General features: G+C 38.9%; 1 protein-coding gene across 1 annotated transcript in view; it reads right to left on the bottom strand.

The window, feature by feature from the left end:
- The window catches only part of LOC126164976 (sulfite oxidase-like), a 126,861-nt gene that overhangs the window by 40,630 nt on the left and 66,135 nt on the right, over window positions 1-20,096 (bottom strand). Inside the window, exon 3 of the mRNA XM_049920282.1 lies at window positions 8,905-9,198. Within this exon, the coding sequence (XP_049776239.1) occupies window positions 8,905-9,198 (294 nt within the window). The remainder of the gene's footprint in view (window positions 1-8,904; window positions 9,199-20,096) is intronic.

Genomic DNA, 20,096 nt, shown 5'->3' with positions numbered 1-20,096 from the left:
AATTAGAAGAGTTGAGGGGCATGGAAGGGAAGCATTGATTGGAAAAGGAGTGAGACAGGGCTGTAGCCTTTCCCTGATGTTATTCAATCTGCACATTGAAAAGCTGTAAAGAAAAATAAAGAAAAATTTGGAATAGGAATTAAAATTCAGGGAAAAGAAATAAAAACTATGAGGTTTGACAAAGACATTGTAATTCTGTCAGAGATAGCAAAGGTCTTGGTAGAACAGTTGAACAGAATGGACATGGTCTTGAAAGGAGGATATGATATGAACATAAAAAAGCAAGACAAGGATAACAGAGTGCAGTCAAATTAAATCAGGTGATGTTAAGGGAATTAGGTTAGGAAATGAGGTACTTAAAGTAGTAAATGAGTTTTGCTATTTGGGCAGTAAAATGACTGATGATGGCCAAAGTAGAGGGGATATAAAATGCAGATTGGCAATGGCAAGAAAAACATTTCTGAAGAATGGAAAAAAAATTTGTTAATATCAAATATAGATTTAAGTGTTGTTTAAGGTATTTTCTGAAAGTATTTGTCTGGAGTGTAGCCATGTATGGAACTGAAACATGGACAATAAACAGTTTAGACAAAAAGAGAATAGAAGCTTTTGAAATGTGGTGCTATGGAAGAATGTCGAAGATTAGATGCGTACATCACGTAGCTAATAAGGAACTACTGAATAGAACTGGGGTGACAAGAAAGTTGTGGCACAATTGCCAAAAGAAGGGATTGCTTGATAGGACACATTCTGTACCATCAATAAATCACCTGTTTCATAACTGGGGCGTGAGTGGGGGGTGGGGAGGGGGACGGGAGGGGAGGAGGTAAAAATGGTAGAGGAAGACCACGAGGTGAATACAATAACCATATTCAGAAGGATGTAGGTTGCAGTAGTAATTCAGAGATGAAAAGGCTCACACAGGATAGAGTAGGATGGAGTTGTTGTTGTTGTTGTTGTTGTTGTTGTTGTGGTCTTCAGTCCTGAGACTGGTTTGATGCAGCTCTCCATGCTACTCTATCCTGTGCAAGCTTCTTCATCTCCCAGTACCTACTGCAACCTACATCCTTCTGAAACTGTTTAGTGTATTCATCAATTGGTCTCCTTCTATGATTTTTTTCCCTCCACTCTGCCCTCCAATACTAAATTGGTGATCCCTTGATGCCACAGAACATGTCCTACCAAGCGATCCCTTCTTCTAGTCAAGTTGTGCCACAAACTCCTCTTCTCTCCAATTCTATTCAGTACCTCCTCATTAGTTATGTGATCTACCCATCTAATCTTCAGCATTCTTCTGTCGCACCACATTTCAAAAGTTTCTATTCTCTTCTTGTCTAAACTATTTATCGTCCACATTTCACTTCCATACCTGGCTAAACTCCATACAAATACTTTCAGAAATGGCTTCCTGACATTTAAACCTATACTCGACGTTAACAAATTTCTCTTCTTCAGAAACGCTTTCCTTGCCATTGGCAGTCTACATTTTATATCCTCTCTACTTCGGCCATCAACAGTTATTTTGCACCCCAAACAGCAAAACTCCTCTACTACTTTAAGTGTCTCATTTCCTAATCTAATTCCTGCAGCATCAACCGATTTAATTCAACTACATTCCATTATCCTCGTTTTGCTTTTGTTGATGTTTATCTTATAGCCTCCTTTGAAGACACTGTCAATTCCATTTAATGGCACTTCCAGGTCCTTTGCTGTCTCTGACATAATTACACTGTCATCGACAAACCTCAAAGTTTTTATTTCTTCTCCATGGATTTTAATTCCTACTCCAAATTTTTCTTTTGTTTCCTTTACTGCTTGCTCAGTATATAGATTGAATAACATTGGGGATAGGCTACAACCCTGTCTCACTCCCTTCCCAACCACTGCTTCCCTTTCATGCCCCTCGACTCTCATAACTGCCATCTTGTTTCTGTACAAATTGTAAATAGCCTTTCGCTCCCTGTATTTTACCCCTGCTACCCTCAGAATTCGAAAGAGATTATTCCAGTAAACATTGTCAAAAGTTTTCTCTAAGTCTACAAGTGCTAGAAATGTAGGTTTGCCTTTCCCTAATCTATGTTCTAAGAAAAGTCATAGGGTCAGTATTGCCTCACATGTTCCAACATTTCTATGGAATCCAAACTGATCTTCCCCGAGGTTGGCTTCTACCAGTTTTTCCATTCATCTGTAAAGAATTCGTGTTAGTATTTTGCAGCCATGGCTTATTAAACTGATAGTTCGGTAATTTTCACATCTGTCAACACCTGCTTTCTTTGGGATTGGAATTATTATATTCTTCTTGAAGTCATAGGGTATTTTACCTGTCTCATACATCTTGCTCACTAGATGGCAGAGTTTTATTAGGCCTGGCTCTTCCAAGGCTGTCAGTAGTTCTAATGGAATGTTGTCTACTCCCGGAGCCTTGTTTTGACTTAGGTCTTTCAGTGCTCTGTCATACTCTTCACGCAGTATCATATCTCCTATTTCTTCTTCATCTACATTCTCTTCCATTTCTACAATATTGTCCTAAAGAACATTGCCCTTGTATAGACCCTCTATATACTCCTTCCACCTTTCTGCTTTCCCTTCTTTGCTTAGAACTAGGTTATCATCTGAGCTCTTGATATTCATACAAGTGGCTCTCTTTTCTCCAAAGGTCTCTTTAATTTTCCTGTAGGCAGTATCTATCGTACCCCTAGTGAGATAAGCCTCTACATCCTTACATTTGTCCTCTAGCCATCCCTGCTTAGCCATTTTGCACTTCCTGTCGCTCTCACTTTTGAGACGTTTGTATTCCTTTTTGCCTGCTTCATTTACTGCATTTTTATATCTTCTCCTTTCATCAATGAAATTCAATATCTATTCTGTTACCCAAGGATTTCTGTTAGCCCTCATCTTTTTACCTACTTGATCCTCTTCTACCTTCACTATTTCATCTCTCAAAGCTACCCATTCTTCTTCTACTGTATTTCTTTCCCCCATTCTTGTCAATCGTTCCCTAATGCTCTCCCTGAAGCTCTCTACAACCTCTGGTTCTTTCAGATTATCCAGGTCCCATCTCCTCAAATTCCCACCTTTTTGCAGTTTCTTCAGTTTAATCTACAGTTCATAACCAATAGATTGTGATCAGAGTCCACATCTGCCCCTGGAAACGTCTTACAATTTAAAACCTCATTCCTGAATCTCTGTCTTACCATTATATAATCTATATGACACCTTCCAGTATCTCCAGGTTTCTTCCATGTATACAATCTTCTTTTATGATTCTTGAACCAAGTGTTAGCTATGATTAAGTTACACTCTGTGCAAAATTCTACCAGGCAGCTTCCTCTTTTATTCCTTTCTCCCATTAGATATTCACATACTACGTTTCCTTCTCTTTCTTTTCCTACTACCGAGTTCCAATCACCCATGACTATTAAATTTTCGTCTCCCTTCACTATCTGAATATTTTCTTTTATCTTATCCTACATTTCATCAATCTGTTTGTCATTTGCAGAGCTAGTTGGCATAACAACTTGTACTACTGTGGTAGGTGTGGGCTTCATATCTATCTTGGCCACAATAGTGCATTCACTATGGTGTTTGTAGTAGCTTACCCGCACTCCATTTTTTTATGCATTATTAAACCTACTCCTGCATTACCCCTATTTGATTTTGTATTTGTAACCCTGTATTCTCCTGACCATAAGTCTTGTTCTTCCTGCCACCGAACTTCACTAATTCCCACTTTATCTAACTTTAACCTATCCATTTCCCTTTTTTAATTTTCTAACCTACCTATCCAATTAAGTGATCTGACATTCCACGCTCCAATCCGTAGAACGCCAGTTTTCTTTCTCCTGATACCGACGTCCTCCTGAATAGTCCCTGTCCGGAGATCCAAATGGGGGACTATTTTACCTCCAGAATATTATACCCAAGAGGACGCCATCATTATTTAACCATACAGTAAAGGTGCATGCCCTCGGGAAAAATTACGGCTGTAGTTTCGCCTTGCTTTCAGCTGTTTGCAGTACCAGCACAGCAAGGCCGTTTTGGTTAGTGTTACAAGGCCAGATCAGTCAATCATCCAGACTGTTGCCCCTGAAACTACTGAAAAGGCTGCTGCCCCTCTTCAGGAACCACATGTTTGTCTGGCCTCTCAACAGATACCCCTCCATTGTGGTTGCACCTACAGTACGGCTATCTGTATCGCTGAGGCATGCAAGCCTCCCAACCAACAGCAACGTCCATAGTTCATGGGGGGAGGTAGGATGGAGAGCTGCATCAAATCATTATTCAGCCTGAAGATGACAGCAACAACAGGAGACTGTGCTTTTTTTTTTTTTTCTTATCACGGTCTGACTCAGTATTTGTTAAGCTTTGTTCAGACTACAGGGTGTTTCAAAAAGAATATATGTATTTCAAATGCGTATATTCATTAAACTTAAAGACATACGAATATAAAAATATGAAACCTTACACACACATTTACAAACCTCTCAAGTTCAGATTACAGATGTTCAATATGTCCTCCATCAGTGACATAAACAGTCACATCAATACTCAAATTCGGCCCATACTCGGGCAAGCATGTCCTTTGTCACTGATGTTATGGCAGTATGGATCCAGTTATTCAACTCTTCCAGGTTCTGTGGGAGTGTTGGTACATAAATGTTGTCTTTAATGAAACCCCACAGGAAGAAGTCAGAGGGTGTCAAATCTGGTGACCTCGGAGCCCAGCCGAGACATGCTAAGTCACCAGCTCCTTGACGACCAATCCGATGGTTCGGTAGAGTTTCATGCAGATATTCACGCACTTGGCGACTCCAGTGAGGGGGTGCCCCATCTTGTTGAAAAATGAAGTTGTCTTTGTGCAGCCTCAGGAACAATCAGTTTTGTAACATAGCGAGATACTGATGACCGTTAACTGTGTTTCCATCAAAGAAGAATGGGTCATAAACACATTTTCGGGATATCGCAGAAAACACATGGACTTTGGGGAATCTTGTACATGTTCAACAGCTGCATGTGGGTTCTGTAGGCCCCAAATTTGAACATTGTATTTGTTTACCTGACCACTAACATGGAAAGTTACTTCATCACTGAACATGATGCATTGCGCGAAAGTGTTATCACTGTTAATAGCATCAAGAATCTCGTTGCAAATGTCATATGTTTGCATTGTCATCAGGACACAGAGCTTGTAACAGCTGTAACTTTTACAGATTCATAACCAACCGATGTCTCAAAACATGCCAAATTGTTGTTATAGGCAGTTGTAACTACCGACTGGCACAACAAGTTGATTTTGAAGGACTACGTTGGAAAGCAGTTTGAATTCATGCAACATTTTCTTCGGCATCACGAGGGCAGCCAGGACTCTTTCCTTTACATACACATCCTGAAACTGTCAATACCATCTGTGAATGTTGCACCTGTTCGGAGGATCAATTTGGTACCTCAACCTGAAACGTTTTTGCATTGTAATCACAGAATTGCACTTCGCAAACTCGATAACACAAAATGATTTCTGTTGTGGAGTAGCCATTTTAAACATATGATGGTTACCAAGCAAAACAGAAGACAACTGATATCTAGCGGTTATTCATATAAAGTAGACTATGTATTCGTTTCTCCAATAGCCGAGCCGAGACACTGTGATCAATAGTTTGGACATAATAATACTTTGTAATATGTATATTCTTTTTGAAACATTCTGTTTATTTCATTGTAAATAACTGCATCATCTGCAAAAGACTGAGGTTACTATTAACATTGTCCACAAGATCATTAATAAACATCATCAACAGCAACAAATCCAACATGCTACCCTAGGGTACACCCAAAGTTACTTCTACAGCTGTCAACAACTTTCCATCCAAGATAACATTCTGTGTCCTCCCTGTGAAGAAATCCTCAATCCAATCACATATTTCATCTGATATCCCATCTAATCGTAATTATGATAATAAGCGTAGGTGTAGTGCTGAGTCAAATGCTTTTCATAAATCGAGAAATAACACATCTATCTGACTGCCTTGATATATGGCTTTGAGGTGTCATGAGTGAAAAGCACGAGTTGTATTTCACAAGATTTATGTTTTCAAATCCGTGCTTGTCAGCAAGGAAGAGGTAGTTCTGTCTGAGATTCTTCATTATGTTGGAGCGCACCACACATTCTAAGATTCTACAACAAATGGGTGTCAAGGATATTGGGTGATTGCTTTGTACATCACTTCCGATACCCTTCTTGTACACAGGAGTGACCTCCGCTTTCTTCCAACTACTGGGCACAGTTTTTTGTCTGAGGGATCTACGATAGATAATAGTTAATAGAGGGGCTAAATCAGCTATGAATTGGGTATCGAATCAGGGACTCCATCAGGCCCTGGGGCTTTCTTTAATTTTAATGATTTCAGCTGTTTCTCAATGCCCTGACACTAATATCTATTTCACTCATCTTTTCAGTGGTATTACAATTAAGTTGTTGGGTCTTCCTTTGTAAAAGGACATTTGAAAACAGAGCTAAGCATCTCAGCTTTTGCTTTGCTGCACTCAGCTTCAGTTCCAGTCTCGTCCATGAGTGACTGCTGGATACTAACTCTGGTGCCATTAACAGCATTTACATATGACCAGTATTTCTTTGCGTTATATGAAAGATCATGTGGCAATATTCTGCTATGGTCATCACTGAAGGGTTCACACATTGCTCTCTTGACTGCCACAGGTATTTCATTCAGCATATCTCTATGTATAGCCCTACATGTTGTTTTATACATATTATGCAGTAGTCTGTTTTTTTACATGTTTCTTTATTAGTGACTGCATACCATGGAGGATCTGTCCCATTATGAACCGTTCTACTGGGTATACATCTATCCAGTGCATGATCAACTATTCTTTTAAACTTGAATCATGGTTAGCCTGCATGCTCCTGCCCTGAGCTAAGAGTTTCGAGCACCGCACTGAGGTATGACAATTGTTTCTCTGTATAGTTTGCTGAACATATAAATCTTTCTACTTGTTTTAGCTGTCCTTTGTACTTTGGTATTCATTGTTGCTATAACAGTCTCATGGTCACTGATACCAGTTTTGATATGGACTTTCTCAAAGAGGTCAGGTCTGTTTGTTGCCATTAGACCTAATATATTTCCAACATGAGTGGGGTTCTGCAATTTTTGTTCTAGCTAGTTTTCAGAGAAGGCATTTAGTAATGGTCCACGGGATGTCTTGCCACTCCCGTCACTAACAAACCTATAATTATCTTGTCTGATTGTTGGATGATTGAAGTCTCCTCCAACACTTACACTATCATTAGGAGACTTATGTACAAGAGAACTTTGGTTTTCGCTCAAGTTTTTGGTTACATCAGGAGGAGAATCTGTGGTCAACAGAAGGACCACCCTTGATACTGAGTCTCACATGCTGCTTCAACTTCTGTCTCAGTGAATTTGAGTTTCTTGTCTATTGGTACAAGTACACCACCTCCATTTCCCGTTTCCAGATCCTTTTGGTGTATGCTTAAATTTTTCCCAAAGTTCTCACTACTGTCAGCTTCATGTTTCAACCAGCTTTCTGTACCTAATATTATGTGAACTCCAATGTTTTCTTTTTTCTCTCTCTCATCTATGGGAGGCATTTCCTTGGATCTTATACTGATAATTCTGTGTTTTCCACAGTTATTGTTATTTGAACTGGATGGACAGTTGCCAAATCTAAAAAAAAAAAAAAAAAAAAAAAAAGAGCCTTGTGTGCACACCACACACAGTCAGCTACTTGGGTAGCTGCCTCTGATGTGTAGTGCACACACATGTTCCACAAGAAATCTATAATTAGCTTAAATGATTGTTGAGGGATCCTACAACTCTCACCACTATGGTGCAAGTCTAAGGAGTCACAGCCTAGCTTTTCACAGAACCCTTGGAGGCTCTGGTTCAAGGTTCCTACCGATTAAGAACCAGAGGGTCAAGATCAATTCTGGGGACAATGCTGCAGATTGTGAGCTTCGTAAAAACTCCACGTTACTCATGGAGGCTGGTCTTCTTAACCCTCTCTGGCAGTTGCCTGAATGATCCAGTATGACCTTGGAGTTCAGACAACAGGCATCATTTGTTCCAACGCGCATCACAATTTGTAGCTGGTTGCACCCTATTCCCTCAAAGGCTGCCAGGCTCTTCAACATGCTGTATGACTCCTCCAGGCTTACTCAGGGAGTGTACCTGGTATTCCTTCCTATCCCTTGCTGCATTTTCCTCAGGGATACCATTATTTACTATACGTTTCACCTGCCGACAATTAACAGACCCTACCCTTTGGCGTTTGCCCCCCCCCCCCTCCCCGCCCTTGACAGAGGACAAAGCAAGTTTCCCCAAAATAGGTGAAGTGAGTCCCACTGGCCCAGTTTCAGTTTCAATAAGAGACAGCGCTGAAAACTTGTTTCTTAGAGGGATCAGTATAGCACCCTTAGTAATTGTTGCTCCCTGTCTGCCTTTACAGGATGCCTAGACCCAACACTGACACACCACCCACAGTCAACTGAAAGCATAATGTTGGGGCTTGTCTTTTCTGCAGAAAATACACTTAATTTTAGAACATTCATAACAAAGGCATTTAATGTGTGATGCACACAGCAATGACTTTGGGCATTCACTGACAATAACATTCCTAAAGCCACGCATTATAGTTTGCATTCTGTATTAAGCAAGTACTTCCATAGTTTTCCATGAAAAAATCTGCAGTTATCTGGAAATGCACTGAAAAAAACATGAAAATCAATTTTTCACTAAAACATTATTTCATAATCACATATTTATCATTTAGATATTTTGGATAACTCTAATGACAAGACTACTAAAATGCATTATAATCAACATAAATAAGTAATATATTAGTTTATGCAAAAAGAGCACACTGACCTACCTATCCTGTAGCCCTCCAACAGTTCTAGAACATTTTGTTGCTTGTGGACAGCATATAGTGCCCAAAAAGGCTCTAATGATCCTCCAGCAGCCATAAGAATCTTATCGCCACCCGGGTGCTGCTCAATAAATGGTGTTATGTCATAAACACCATGGCCAAATGTAACCCAAACACCTGAGCTCTTATCATTATGTTTAGCAACTTCATCAAGTGAATATTCAGGCAATCCTGACTTGTATTCGCCTGGTAACTGCTGTGATGCTGCATGAACTGTCTCTCGGAATTTCTGGTGACCTGAAACAAAAAACATTAGGATCTAAATAATTTTTCACATGTTCTGTCATGATGCAGCATACAGACAATTAATGAGTTTAATGAAAGGCTGAGAATTTCTTTGCTACACATGACACATATTCCATTTTAATAGAAGAAGATGGCCATATAAACTGAAACTGGTAATTAGAGCAATGTAGAATTTTTAAATGAAATGATTTACTTAATGAGTAGATTAATTAATGATCATGGCAGCTTTAAAGAAGGAAAAAACCTGCACTGAGCATGTAAGTTTAATAGGCTTTCTGTTCTTAAGTAAGGGAATACTAGTATAGGACAGAATAGTTCAAGTAGTAAAAATTATGAAGTAAGAGATATTAATCAGTATGAGCACCAGTAGTGCAATAAGAAAGGCACATTAACATCTCAAAGTAAAATGTCCCTTGGTCTTAATTGTCAGCTTGTTTTTTTTTTTTTTAAGCAGAAACAAACATTTTTGTAATCTTCAAAATGGCAATCAGTATAAGTGTACACGATCTTACTGCTATAATGAATTACTGTTATGCAGTCAAAAAGGTAATGTGAGAAGAGAAAAAGTGAATTCTCAAAGTTTAGTGAAAGTATGTCAAGTTTACAGATTTCTGAGAAATGTAGGCACATGCAAACCAATACTCACTCAACGATTTATCCTAGAAGATCGATTGAAGAAAGGCAAACCTATGTTCATAGCATTTGCAGATTAAGAGAAAGCTGCTGACAATGTTGACTGGAACACACTCTTTGAAATTCTGAATATAGCAGGGATAAAATACACAGAGCAAAAGGTTATTCACAATTTGTACAGCAATGTAACTACAGTTATAGGCACTGATTGCTTGTGCAAAATTTTACCAATGTGGTACAATGTAGAGGCCTATAGTCTACTGAGTTACATAGATAGTAGGTGTACCTACATTGAATATATTAATTTTATGTATATAAATAAAACTGTTTACACATATTTAAATTTTAAAATGAAACGTTTAACAGTGCGAGGAAAAAAAAAAGTTATCGTAGCACAGGAAATCAAACCCAAGGTGATGGATTGCAAGTCAGTGCACCTGACCACTGTGCTACTGAGCTAATACATTAACTGCTGCACAAAAACCCCTCATACTTTACATGTAAATCCACAGACAACATTTTACCTTTTCCTAGGACCCACTCACACAAAATATTCCAGGAACCTGAAAGAACATCTAACTGCTTCTATACACATAATTTGAGCCAAATCGGTGAGCCTCGTCCCACATCCTCCTGTTCTTACATTTGCATTTGGAGTAGATCTACCTAACTCTCGCAGTCTCACTTTTTCCCTCAGAGATCTACTGGAAAAGAGCTCCTTTAGTAGGTCATCTACAGAATACACTCTCTCACTAAATGCCCTTGTATACTCACTTTTTAATTACCATCAATAGCCTTTTGATTTACAAGGGTAGTAATCAGGACTAAATTGGATATATTAATTTTTCGTATGCAAATGGAATTGTTTAAATATACTTAAATTTTATAATTAATCAATTAATAGTGTGAAGAGTAAAATACAATTTTAAAAAAGTTACGGTAGCTCTGGGAGTCGAAGACAAGCCAGCAAACAGTGCACATGAACACTCAGCCATAGAGCTTTCCGTCAACTCCTCCTCAGAAATCTCTCATACTCTACACTTGCACAATACTTTATGTGCACCTTCAAAGAAAAATACTGACCTGGTGCTGTGAACAACATAGCACTCATAGTGCTGGAAGAGATGATACCAGATCAAAGCATGCCCAGTTGGAAACACACTGCTGCATCCCTGCTCCGAGTTGATCATAGCCCAGCTGACCATCATTTCAGCACTCAACACTGAGATCTAGTTATTGTGGCCAGACCATTACAAAAACATGTTTTTGTCCATTTTATTTACATGCCAGCATGCATTTGAAGAGAAACAGCACAATTTGAGTGTGATTTTCAGTTCACATTCAAAGAGAAATGGCATAATTTTATGCAATTTCCAGCTTGCATTCAAAGAGAGAGAGCATATTTTAGTGTGATATTTGCATGCATTTGAAGAAAAATTGCATAATTTTAGTGTGAGTTTGAGTTCACCTTCAATGAAAATGGCATAATTTTATGCAATTTCTGGCTTGCATTAAAAGAGAAAGAGCATAATTTTAGTGTGATATTTACAGTTTGCTGTAGCACATTAGCACATGATAACTAGCTGCTGTGCTAGCGGAGGTTGTCCAGAGTTTAAAGGAGAGCATAAGGGAACAATTGACAAGAATGGGGGAAAGAAATACAGTAGAAGAAGAATGGCTAGCTTTGAGGGATGAAGTAGTGAAGGCAGCAGAGGATCGGTTAGGTAAAAGAAGAGGGCTAGTAGAAAACCTTGGGTGACAGAAGAAATATTGAATTTAATTGATGAAAGGAGACAATATAAAACTGCAGTAAATGAAGCAGGCAAAAAGGAATACAAACGTATCAAAAATGAGATCGACAGGAAGTGCAAAATGGCTAAGCAGGGATGGCTAGAGGACAAATGTAAGGATGTAGAGGCTTATCTCACTATGGGTAAGATAGATACTGCCTACAGGAAAATTAAAGAGACATTTGGAGAAAAGAGAACCACTTGTATGAATATCAAGAGCTCAGATGGAAACCCAGTTCTAAGCAAAGAAGGGAAAGCAGAAAGGTGGAAGGAGTACATACAGGGTCTATACAAGGGTGATGTACTTGAGGGCAATATTATGGAAATAGAAGAGGATGTAGATGAAGATGAAATGGGAGATACGATGCTGCGTGAAGAGTTTGACAGAGCACTGAAAGACCTAAGTCGAAACAAGGCCCGGGGGTAGACAACATTCCATTAGAACTACTGACAGCTTCGGGAGAGCCAGTCTTGACAAATCTATACCATCTGGTGAACAAAACATATGAGACAGGCGAAATACCCTCAGACTTCAAGAATAATATAATAATTCCAATCCCAAAGAAAGCAGGTGTTGACAGATGTGAAAATTACCGAACTATCAGTTTAATAAGCCACAGCTGCAAAATACTAATGCGAATTCTTTACACACAAATGGAAAAACTGGTAGAAGCCAACCTCAGGGAAGATCAGTTTGGATTCCATAGAAATGTTAGAACACGTGAGGCAATACTGCCCTATGGCTTATCTTAGAAGCTAGATTAAGAAAGGCAAACCTACATTTCTAGCATTTGTAGACTTAGAGAAAGCTTTTGACAATGGTGACTGGAATACTCTCTTTCAAATTCTAAAGGTGGCAGGGGTAAAATATAGGGAGCGAAAGGTTATTTACAATTTGTACAGAAACCAGATGGCAGTTATAAAGAGTCAAGGGACATGAAAGTGAAGCAGTGGTTGGGAAGTGAGTGAGACAGGGGTGTAGCATATCCCCAATGTTATTCAATCAGTATATTGAGCAAGCAGTAAAGAAAACAAAAGAAAAATTCAGAGTAGGTATTAAAATCCATGGAGAAGAAATAAAAACTTTGAGGTTTGCCGATGACATTGTAATTCTGTCAGAGACAGCAAAGGACCTGGAAGTGCCATTAAATGGGAGTGACAGTGTCTTCAAAGGAGGTTATAAGATACACATCAACAAAAGCAAAACGAGGATAATGGAATGTAGTTGAATTAAATCGGGTGATGCTGGGGGAATTAGATTAGGAAATGAGACACTTAAAGTTGTAAAGGAGTTTTGCTGTTTGGGAAGCAAAATAACTGATGATGGTCGAAGTAGAGAGGATATAAAATGTAGACTGGCAACGGCAAGGAAAGCGTTTCTGAAGAAGAGATTTTTGTTAACGTCGAGTATAGATTTAAATGTCGGGAAGTCATTTCTGAAAGTATTTGTATGGAGTGCAGCCATGTATGGAAGTGAAACATGGACGATAAATAGTTTGGACAAGAAGAGAATAGAAGCTTTTGAAATGTGGTGCTACAGAAGAATGCTGAAGACTAGATGAGTAGATCACATAACTAATGAAGAGGTACTGAATAGAATTGGAGAGAAGAGGTGTTTGTGGCACAACTTGGTAGGACATGTTCTGAGGCATCAAGGGATCACCAATTTAGTATTGAAGGGCAGCTTGGAGGGTAAAAATCGTAGTGGAAGACCAAGAGATGAATACACTAAGCAGGTTCAGAAGGATGGAGGCTGCAGTACGTACTGGGAGATGAAGCAGCTTCCACAGGATAGAGTAGCATGGAGAGCTGCATCAAACCAGTCTCAGGACTGAAGACCACAACAACTAGCTGCCACTGGATATATGAATCAAAGGAAAGATTAGATGAGAAGGGAGAGAGACAGGGTTGTAGGCTATTAACAGTGTTACTCAATCTATGCAACGAGCACAGGAAACCAAGGAGAAATTTGGAAATGAAGTTAAAGTTCTGGGAGGATAAATTAAAACTTTGAGGTTTTCTGTTGACATTGTAATTCTGTGGAGATAGGACAAAACTCTGAAGAGTGTTTGAATGAAATGGATAGTGTCTTGAAAAGAGATTACATGATGAACATGAACAAAAGTAGCACTAAGGCAATGGAATGCAGTCTAATTAAAGCAGCTCATGCTGTGGGATTAAGATTAGGAAACAACTGATGACAGTTGAAATAAAAAGGATACAAAATGCAGACTGGCAATAGCAAGAAAAGCATTTTTGGAAAAGAGGAATTCATTAAAGCCAATGGTCTTGCCACAGTAGTAACACTGGTTCTTGTCAGATCACTGATGTTAAGTGCTATTAGGCTGGGCTAGCTCTTGGATGGCTGACTGTCTGGTCTGCCAAATGCCGGTGGTAAGCAGGGTGCACTCAGCCCTTGTGAGGCAAACTGAGGAGCTACTTGACTGAGAAGAATCAGTTCTGGTCTCATAAACTGACATATAGTTGGGAGAGTGGTGTACTGACCACTTGCCCCTCTCCATATCTGCATCCAGTGATGCCTGTGGGCTGAGGATGACATGGCGGCCAGTCAGTACCATTGGGCCTTCATGGCCTGTTGAGGTGGAGTTTAGTTTTTTTCATTACCCTCTAATAAGTGTTCAGAAAAAATTTCTCAGGATGTTTATCTGGAGTACTGTATGGAAATAAAATGTGTATAGTAAGGAAGTAAGACAAGGAAAGAATAGAAGCTTTTGAGATGTGATGCTCTAGAAGAGTTCTGTAGTGAATTAGGGGAAAAAAATTATGGCAAAAGTTGACTTCAAGAAGAGGTAGTTGATAGGACCAATCCTGAGGCAAGGAGGGATTGTCAATTTAGTAATAGAAGGAAATGTGGATAGTAAAAACTGTAGAGGGAGATCAGACGTAGGTTGCGGTAGTTCTGCAAAGATAAAGAAGGTAGCACGAGATAGACTGGCATGGAGAGCTACATCAGACCAATCTTCAGACTGAAGATGACAACAACTACAACAACAACAATAATCAACAGTCTAAGAAGAGGAAATGATAGCCTGACATACAAAAATATGCATCTGAGGTCAAAGCAAAACATGCATGAAATGCCACAAGATACAGTCAATGCATCAGAATTGAAGTAAACACCACAAAGCAACAGGTGCAAAAATAACACCTAAAATACATAAAACAAGGTTTCTAAATGTGAACAAATTTCTTCATAACAGTGTCACGGTGAGTGGCTCAGAGCTGAGGCTTAATTCCAGTATTAAAATAACCATGTTTAACATCCCAGAGTCAACAGTTACAGTTATTGAAAATAACCTAAAATTCCAACAATTATATGTGAAAGTTCTGGAAACAATAAGCATTATGTTGTGAAAATAAATGCCACAAAACATGTACATATATTTTGAGACAGTCATGGCAGAGGTATAGCCGAAATTGTAAAAAGAATTTTAACAGTGCCAAGATTTGTGTCATCAAGAAACCTGGTGCTACAATTCAAGAAGTCTTAACATGCTGTGATGTTGAAACTGTAAAAAATGATTATTGATCCTAATAGGTGGTATTAACAATGTCACCTGCAATGAAGGTTATGATGTTGTACAAAACTGCAAGGCAAATTTTCATTGCTTCATCACTCCAAGATATTTGTTATCAACATTCCAAACAACCAGGATTTGATCCCACAACCCTGTGTAAATGAGGCTATCTCATAATCAGACTTTGAACTAACAAAAAGCTGGAAGTTTTGTGGTAATATTCATGTTGCAGATGGAAGTAATTTTAGTAGAGAGTTGTTCATTAACTGTGGCATCCCCTAAACAGGTCAGGAGAAAAAGCGTTTTATGCCCTTCCAAATGCAGTGGTTATGGAACAAAAGAGCTCCACACTTGTAACCTATTTCCCTTCAATGGCTTCAACAATCTCATTGTGCAGGCTCAAAATATCCTAAATGAAACAATTGACAGTGAGACAATCTTGTAAGTGATACCATAGTCACCTTTGACTGAACAATTATTTATCTATAAAACCAACTATTGTAATTTAGGTAGCTTTACCATTATCAAATGGGATACTGCAAAACTGTGCTTTAGTACATGTCGAAACTTAAAAAATATTTGACACATGTACATGTTGTCATCATTTCTTCATGTTAGGTATTTAACGTCGTCGTTATCTTTTACATGAATGACATCAAACCACTAGTAGTGCAAACTGTATAAATGGCAGATTACACATGACTGTGAAACCCAGCTACAAGTTAATGAGACTTTTATTTCAAACTCTCAGATGCTTTTATAGGTGAAAGTATTTATTCTCATACAATATCCAAGCAGTGGCAATTTTTCACCAGTGTCGGCTTCTAAATAAAGTAAATGAAATTTCTGTTCTCTTAGAGGATCCAGAAGGTGTAAAATTTGTTGTTTTGTGCTCCTCAGGGTTTTGCAAAGATATCACAGTGCCTGGAAGGATCAGGGAATGACTTCTCATTGTGTCGACTCATGGGACTTTGAATCCCTGATAGAACATTGAGTTAACAGATTTTGGCTCAGGGTGATTTATGTTGTCCATTTATCGGATCTACTTGACAGAAATTCATCCATGTAGTTTCCAGTGGCAAAATCTTTAACATACTTACCAAATTCTGAAGCACACATCATGTGACTTATCTTGGCAAAGGCCATCTTTCAAAGCTCCAGTTTTTGCAAAATGCTGGAAAGTGCATTACATGCATATCTTACAAATTTTTTAACTTCTGAAACATTATGAAAGTGTCACTTCCTGACTTTCCTTCCTTATACAGCAGTATGACACTTGCAACTTTTCAATAATAGTCTTCACTCAGGGATCATGGGACAAAAACTGAATCTAATCTCATCTAATCCCATCTGGATTGCTCTATCAGGAGAACACATGCCAAAGCTGTGATAGCATTTATGGTACTCCTGCATACATGATATTCTTTTTTTTCTGCTTAATACAGACAGCACCCAAACTTGAGAATCTCTTGAGAATGTTTCCACTTTGTTGAAATCATTGTTAGACACATTCCCTGTAGTAACAAGGTAGCAGAAACAAATCAAATAATTAACCTGAGAATTTCTCGGCCAGCTGAACTGAAGGACAGTATCATTCAGAATTATCACACTATAAGGCAATGAAGGAGAATAAGAAACTGTTTAAAGAATCTATCACAGTATAAGAAGTAAAATCAAGGCACATGAGCAGTCAACAGTTGTCTGAGATTTCAAGACAATGACAAGTCATTTCCTGTAGGGTACTCAGACGTTTTTTAGTACATGTTTGCATTATAACATTCATCAGCAAAGGCACCTGGGACAAGTTCTACTCTTTAATTTTATTCTCCAGGCTCTGTACTTCCCAGTTCACACTGAAAAAGATGAGGTATTACTGATAAGAGAATTATTAGGGGGTCTGCTCAGTCTTCTCTAAACTATAGTACTCTTGCCTGATTTTTGTTGGTGTTATATCATTCTTGGTGCACTTTCAGTGTCTTCAGTCTGTGTATTGCTTCAAAGAAGACAATACAACATACAGCCACCAACCCACCAAAACATCCTGTGATGGTGTTGACAATTTAAGGGGGCAGGCTGCCTTTGACTGAGTAACCAACTGTTGCAGAGGAAACAGAGGAGAGCATCCAAATGTGTTCCTTCAAAGCCCAAAGAAATACACATGTCATGCAAGTTGCGAACTGGGTATGCCTCAGCCAACTGTGTGGAAGATTCTGTGGAAGTGATTGCATCAGAAACCGTATCACATAGAGCTGCTGCAATGTTTATGGCCAAATGACTGCACCATCAGGCATGAATTTTGCGAATGTATCCAGAAAGCAATGGAAGGTGAAGAAATTCCCTGCCAAATGATGTTCAGTGATGAGGCGTCATTCCATATAAACAGTAATGTGAATCATCATGGAAAAACCCAGTGTTACAGTGCAGATCAAAAGAGATTCTCCAAAGACGAATGTCTTCAGTGCTGTGTGATAGAGCAATGTTTACAGGCCCTACTTTTCTCCTGGGAAAACTGTGACGGGTATGACATACTTAAGTACATTACAAGACTGGCTGTTTCTGAGACTGATAGCTGATAACCTTCACTTCATATTCCAACCTGATGCAGCCCCATTTCTTGGGCATGGAAAAGTGTGTCGCCATCTGAACAAGGAACTGCCACACGGATGGGTTGGGCAATGTTGCTCAGGACGATTCAGTGCTCTGCAGATGGCCCCCAAGGTCTTCCGATTTTTTTTCTTTGGGGATATGTGAAAGACCACGTCTATGTACCACCTTTTCTAACAACATTGGCTAAACTCCAGGATCACACCACTGCTGTGCTGGTGAACATTGAAAGGGGCATGCTCGAACATGTATGGACTGAGCTCGACTACCGCATAGATGTGTGTTGTGTAACACAAGGAGAGCACATAGAACACTTGTAATGATGTTAAGAAGCTTGAAAATATGCTTTTTCATACTAAGTATCAATCAGATGTTAAGAAGCTTGAAAATATGCTTTTTCATACTAAGTATCAGTTAAGAAGCTTGAAAATATGCTTTTTCATACTAAGTATCAATCACTATTTTGTATGCAAAACTTTGTGAAATACATTCATCCAAAGCCTGATGAATTGTTTGTAATCACCCTGCAAGGTTTCATCTCGTTCTGTTTGCATATGGAGTGTGGGTATAATGGTTACTTAAATACCTCTGTACAAGCTGTAATTAGACTAATCCTGTCTTTGCAGTTCCTATGGGAGTAATACATAGGAAGCTGTGGTATATTCCTCCCTTAATACTGATTACTGTAACTCTGTAAGTATGCTTTAATGTGTCTGCCAGTTCCAGATAATCTTTCTTTCCAAGACACTCTCCTGTGAGTCAAAGAAACCTGTGTCCATTTACATTGCCCTTCTTTGTATAGTTTCAACACCCACTGTTATACAGGTCCTCTTGTTAGCAATGCGTCATTTCAGGCGCCATGAAGTCACATTGGAGGCAGGTAGTATCAAGCATCCCCCAGGGTTCAGTATTAGGGGTTATACTTCTTCACGGTAGGTCAATGGTGTGTCAGCAATTTTGACCTACTGCAAATACCACATGTATGCTGATGACCTCCAGTAGTAGCTATGATCAAAATCAATAAACAGAAGACAGCTATTGAGAAGCTCAATACCAACAGTGGTGGAGTTAGGTGTCAGCGACCACTGATGGCCTCATGCCAGTGGGAGCCTCGCAAAAAAGTTGTTGATGCTGTTAAAATTTTACGTACTTAGTTGTCCATCTCTATTTCCGCACAAATGAAATAGTATTTATCTAGGGTCATCTGGCAACATTATGACAGGTAAGCCCCTATACAAGATGCATCTAAGGTGTACACCTAAGTGGCAGCACACCAAGTGTACAAGTTTGGGACTGCAGATTGGTTCTGGCAGGTCTACTACATTAACAATTTGCATGGGATATACCTGTCATGAATCAGCGCATTCACACTAGACGGCATTAATGCATGGAACTCGAATGAGACTGTTTTGTTATGAAGTCATTCATACAGACTAAAAAAAAAATTGTAAAATAAATTATTAAATTATATACACGGAGAGAAAGCTGGTCGCCATGTTAAAGAAAGATGTATGTTAATTGGAAAATATATTACTTTTCTTTACAGCATATTCACAACCCAATTGGTATGCACAGTTTTTCCGAACTAACATTTCGATCCAACAATGAGCAAATGCAACAATGCACTGTGGAAGAGACAATACAGGCATGGGCACTGTCTTGGCCAGTAATGCCAGCTCTCTGAAACCAATCCTACCAAGCGACACTTTACTCTCTTTTCAAGTTACTGAACTGGTGCAAGTGAACAAGTCTTTTATCTCTGAAGGTGGAGTTGAACCAGTTTCAGCCATACATGCTAAAGGAACCCTCTGATGGTAAGTCATTATACAAATACATTTCTTGGTGTATTTATTTAACTGCTATCATACATGACAAAATAAAAAAAATATTCTGCCATGTATGATAATCACACAGCCTGTTCGCTCTATACTATGACATTGTGTACTTTTAAGTGCCCTACTGCACTTAACAATGTACTTAGCACAAAATGTATTTTTTATATCATCATGTCTGGAGAACCCTCAAGAGAGACAGACATAGGGAGAAAATGGGAATCTGATGCACCAAAAAGAAAAAGGAAAACTGAGATTATTATTTCCAACCAAGCTATGAGTTCGAGTATGATGAAATTTCTTAAGAAAACTTCAGGTGTAACTGCTCCAGAGGCCTCTGATGAAGCTCTCATCCAAGTGTCTTTAGTTTCTGAAGCAGAACCAGCTTCAGGGTCGAATGAATCTATTACCCTTTTTGATACATCATCAGAGGTGGTTGAAACTGCTGTGATCTGAGATTGTGAGCCGAATAAAGACTTCAAAAGTGATAA

The sequence above is a fragment of the Schistocerca cancellata genome, chromosome 1, assembly GCF_023864275.1.
Source record: "Schistocerca cancellata isolate TAMUIC-IGC-003103 chromosome 1, iqSchCanc2.1, whole genome shotgun sequence".
Classification (NCBI taxonomy): domain Eukaryota; kingdom Metazoa; phylum Arthropoda; class Insecta; order Orthoptera; family Acrididae; genus Schistocerca; species Schistocerca cancellata.
This window is presented reverse-complemented; position numbering and strand designations above follow the sequence as displayed.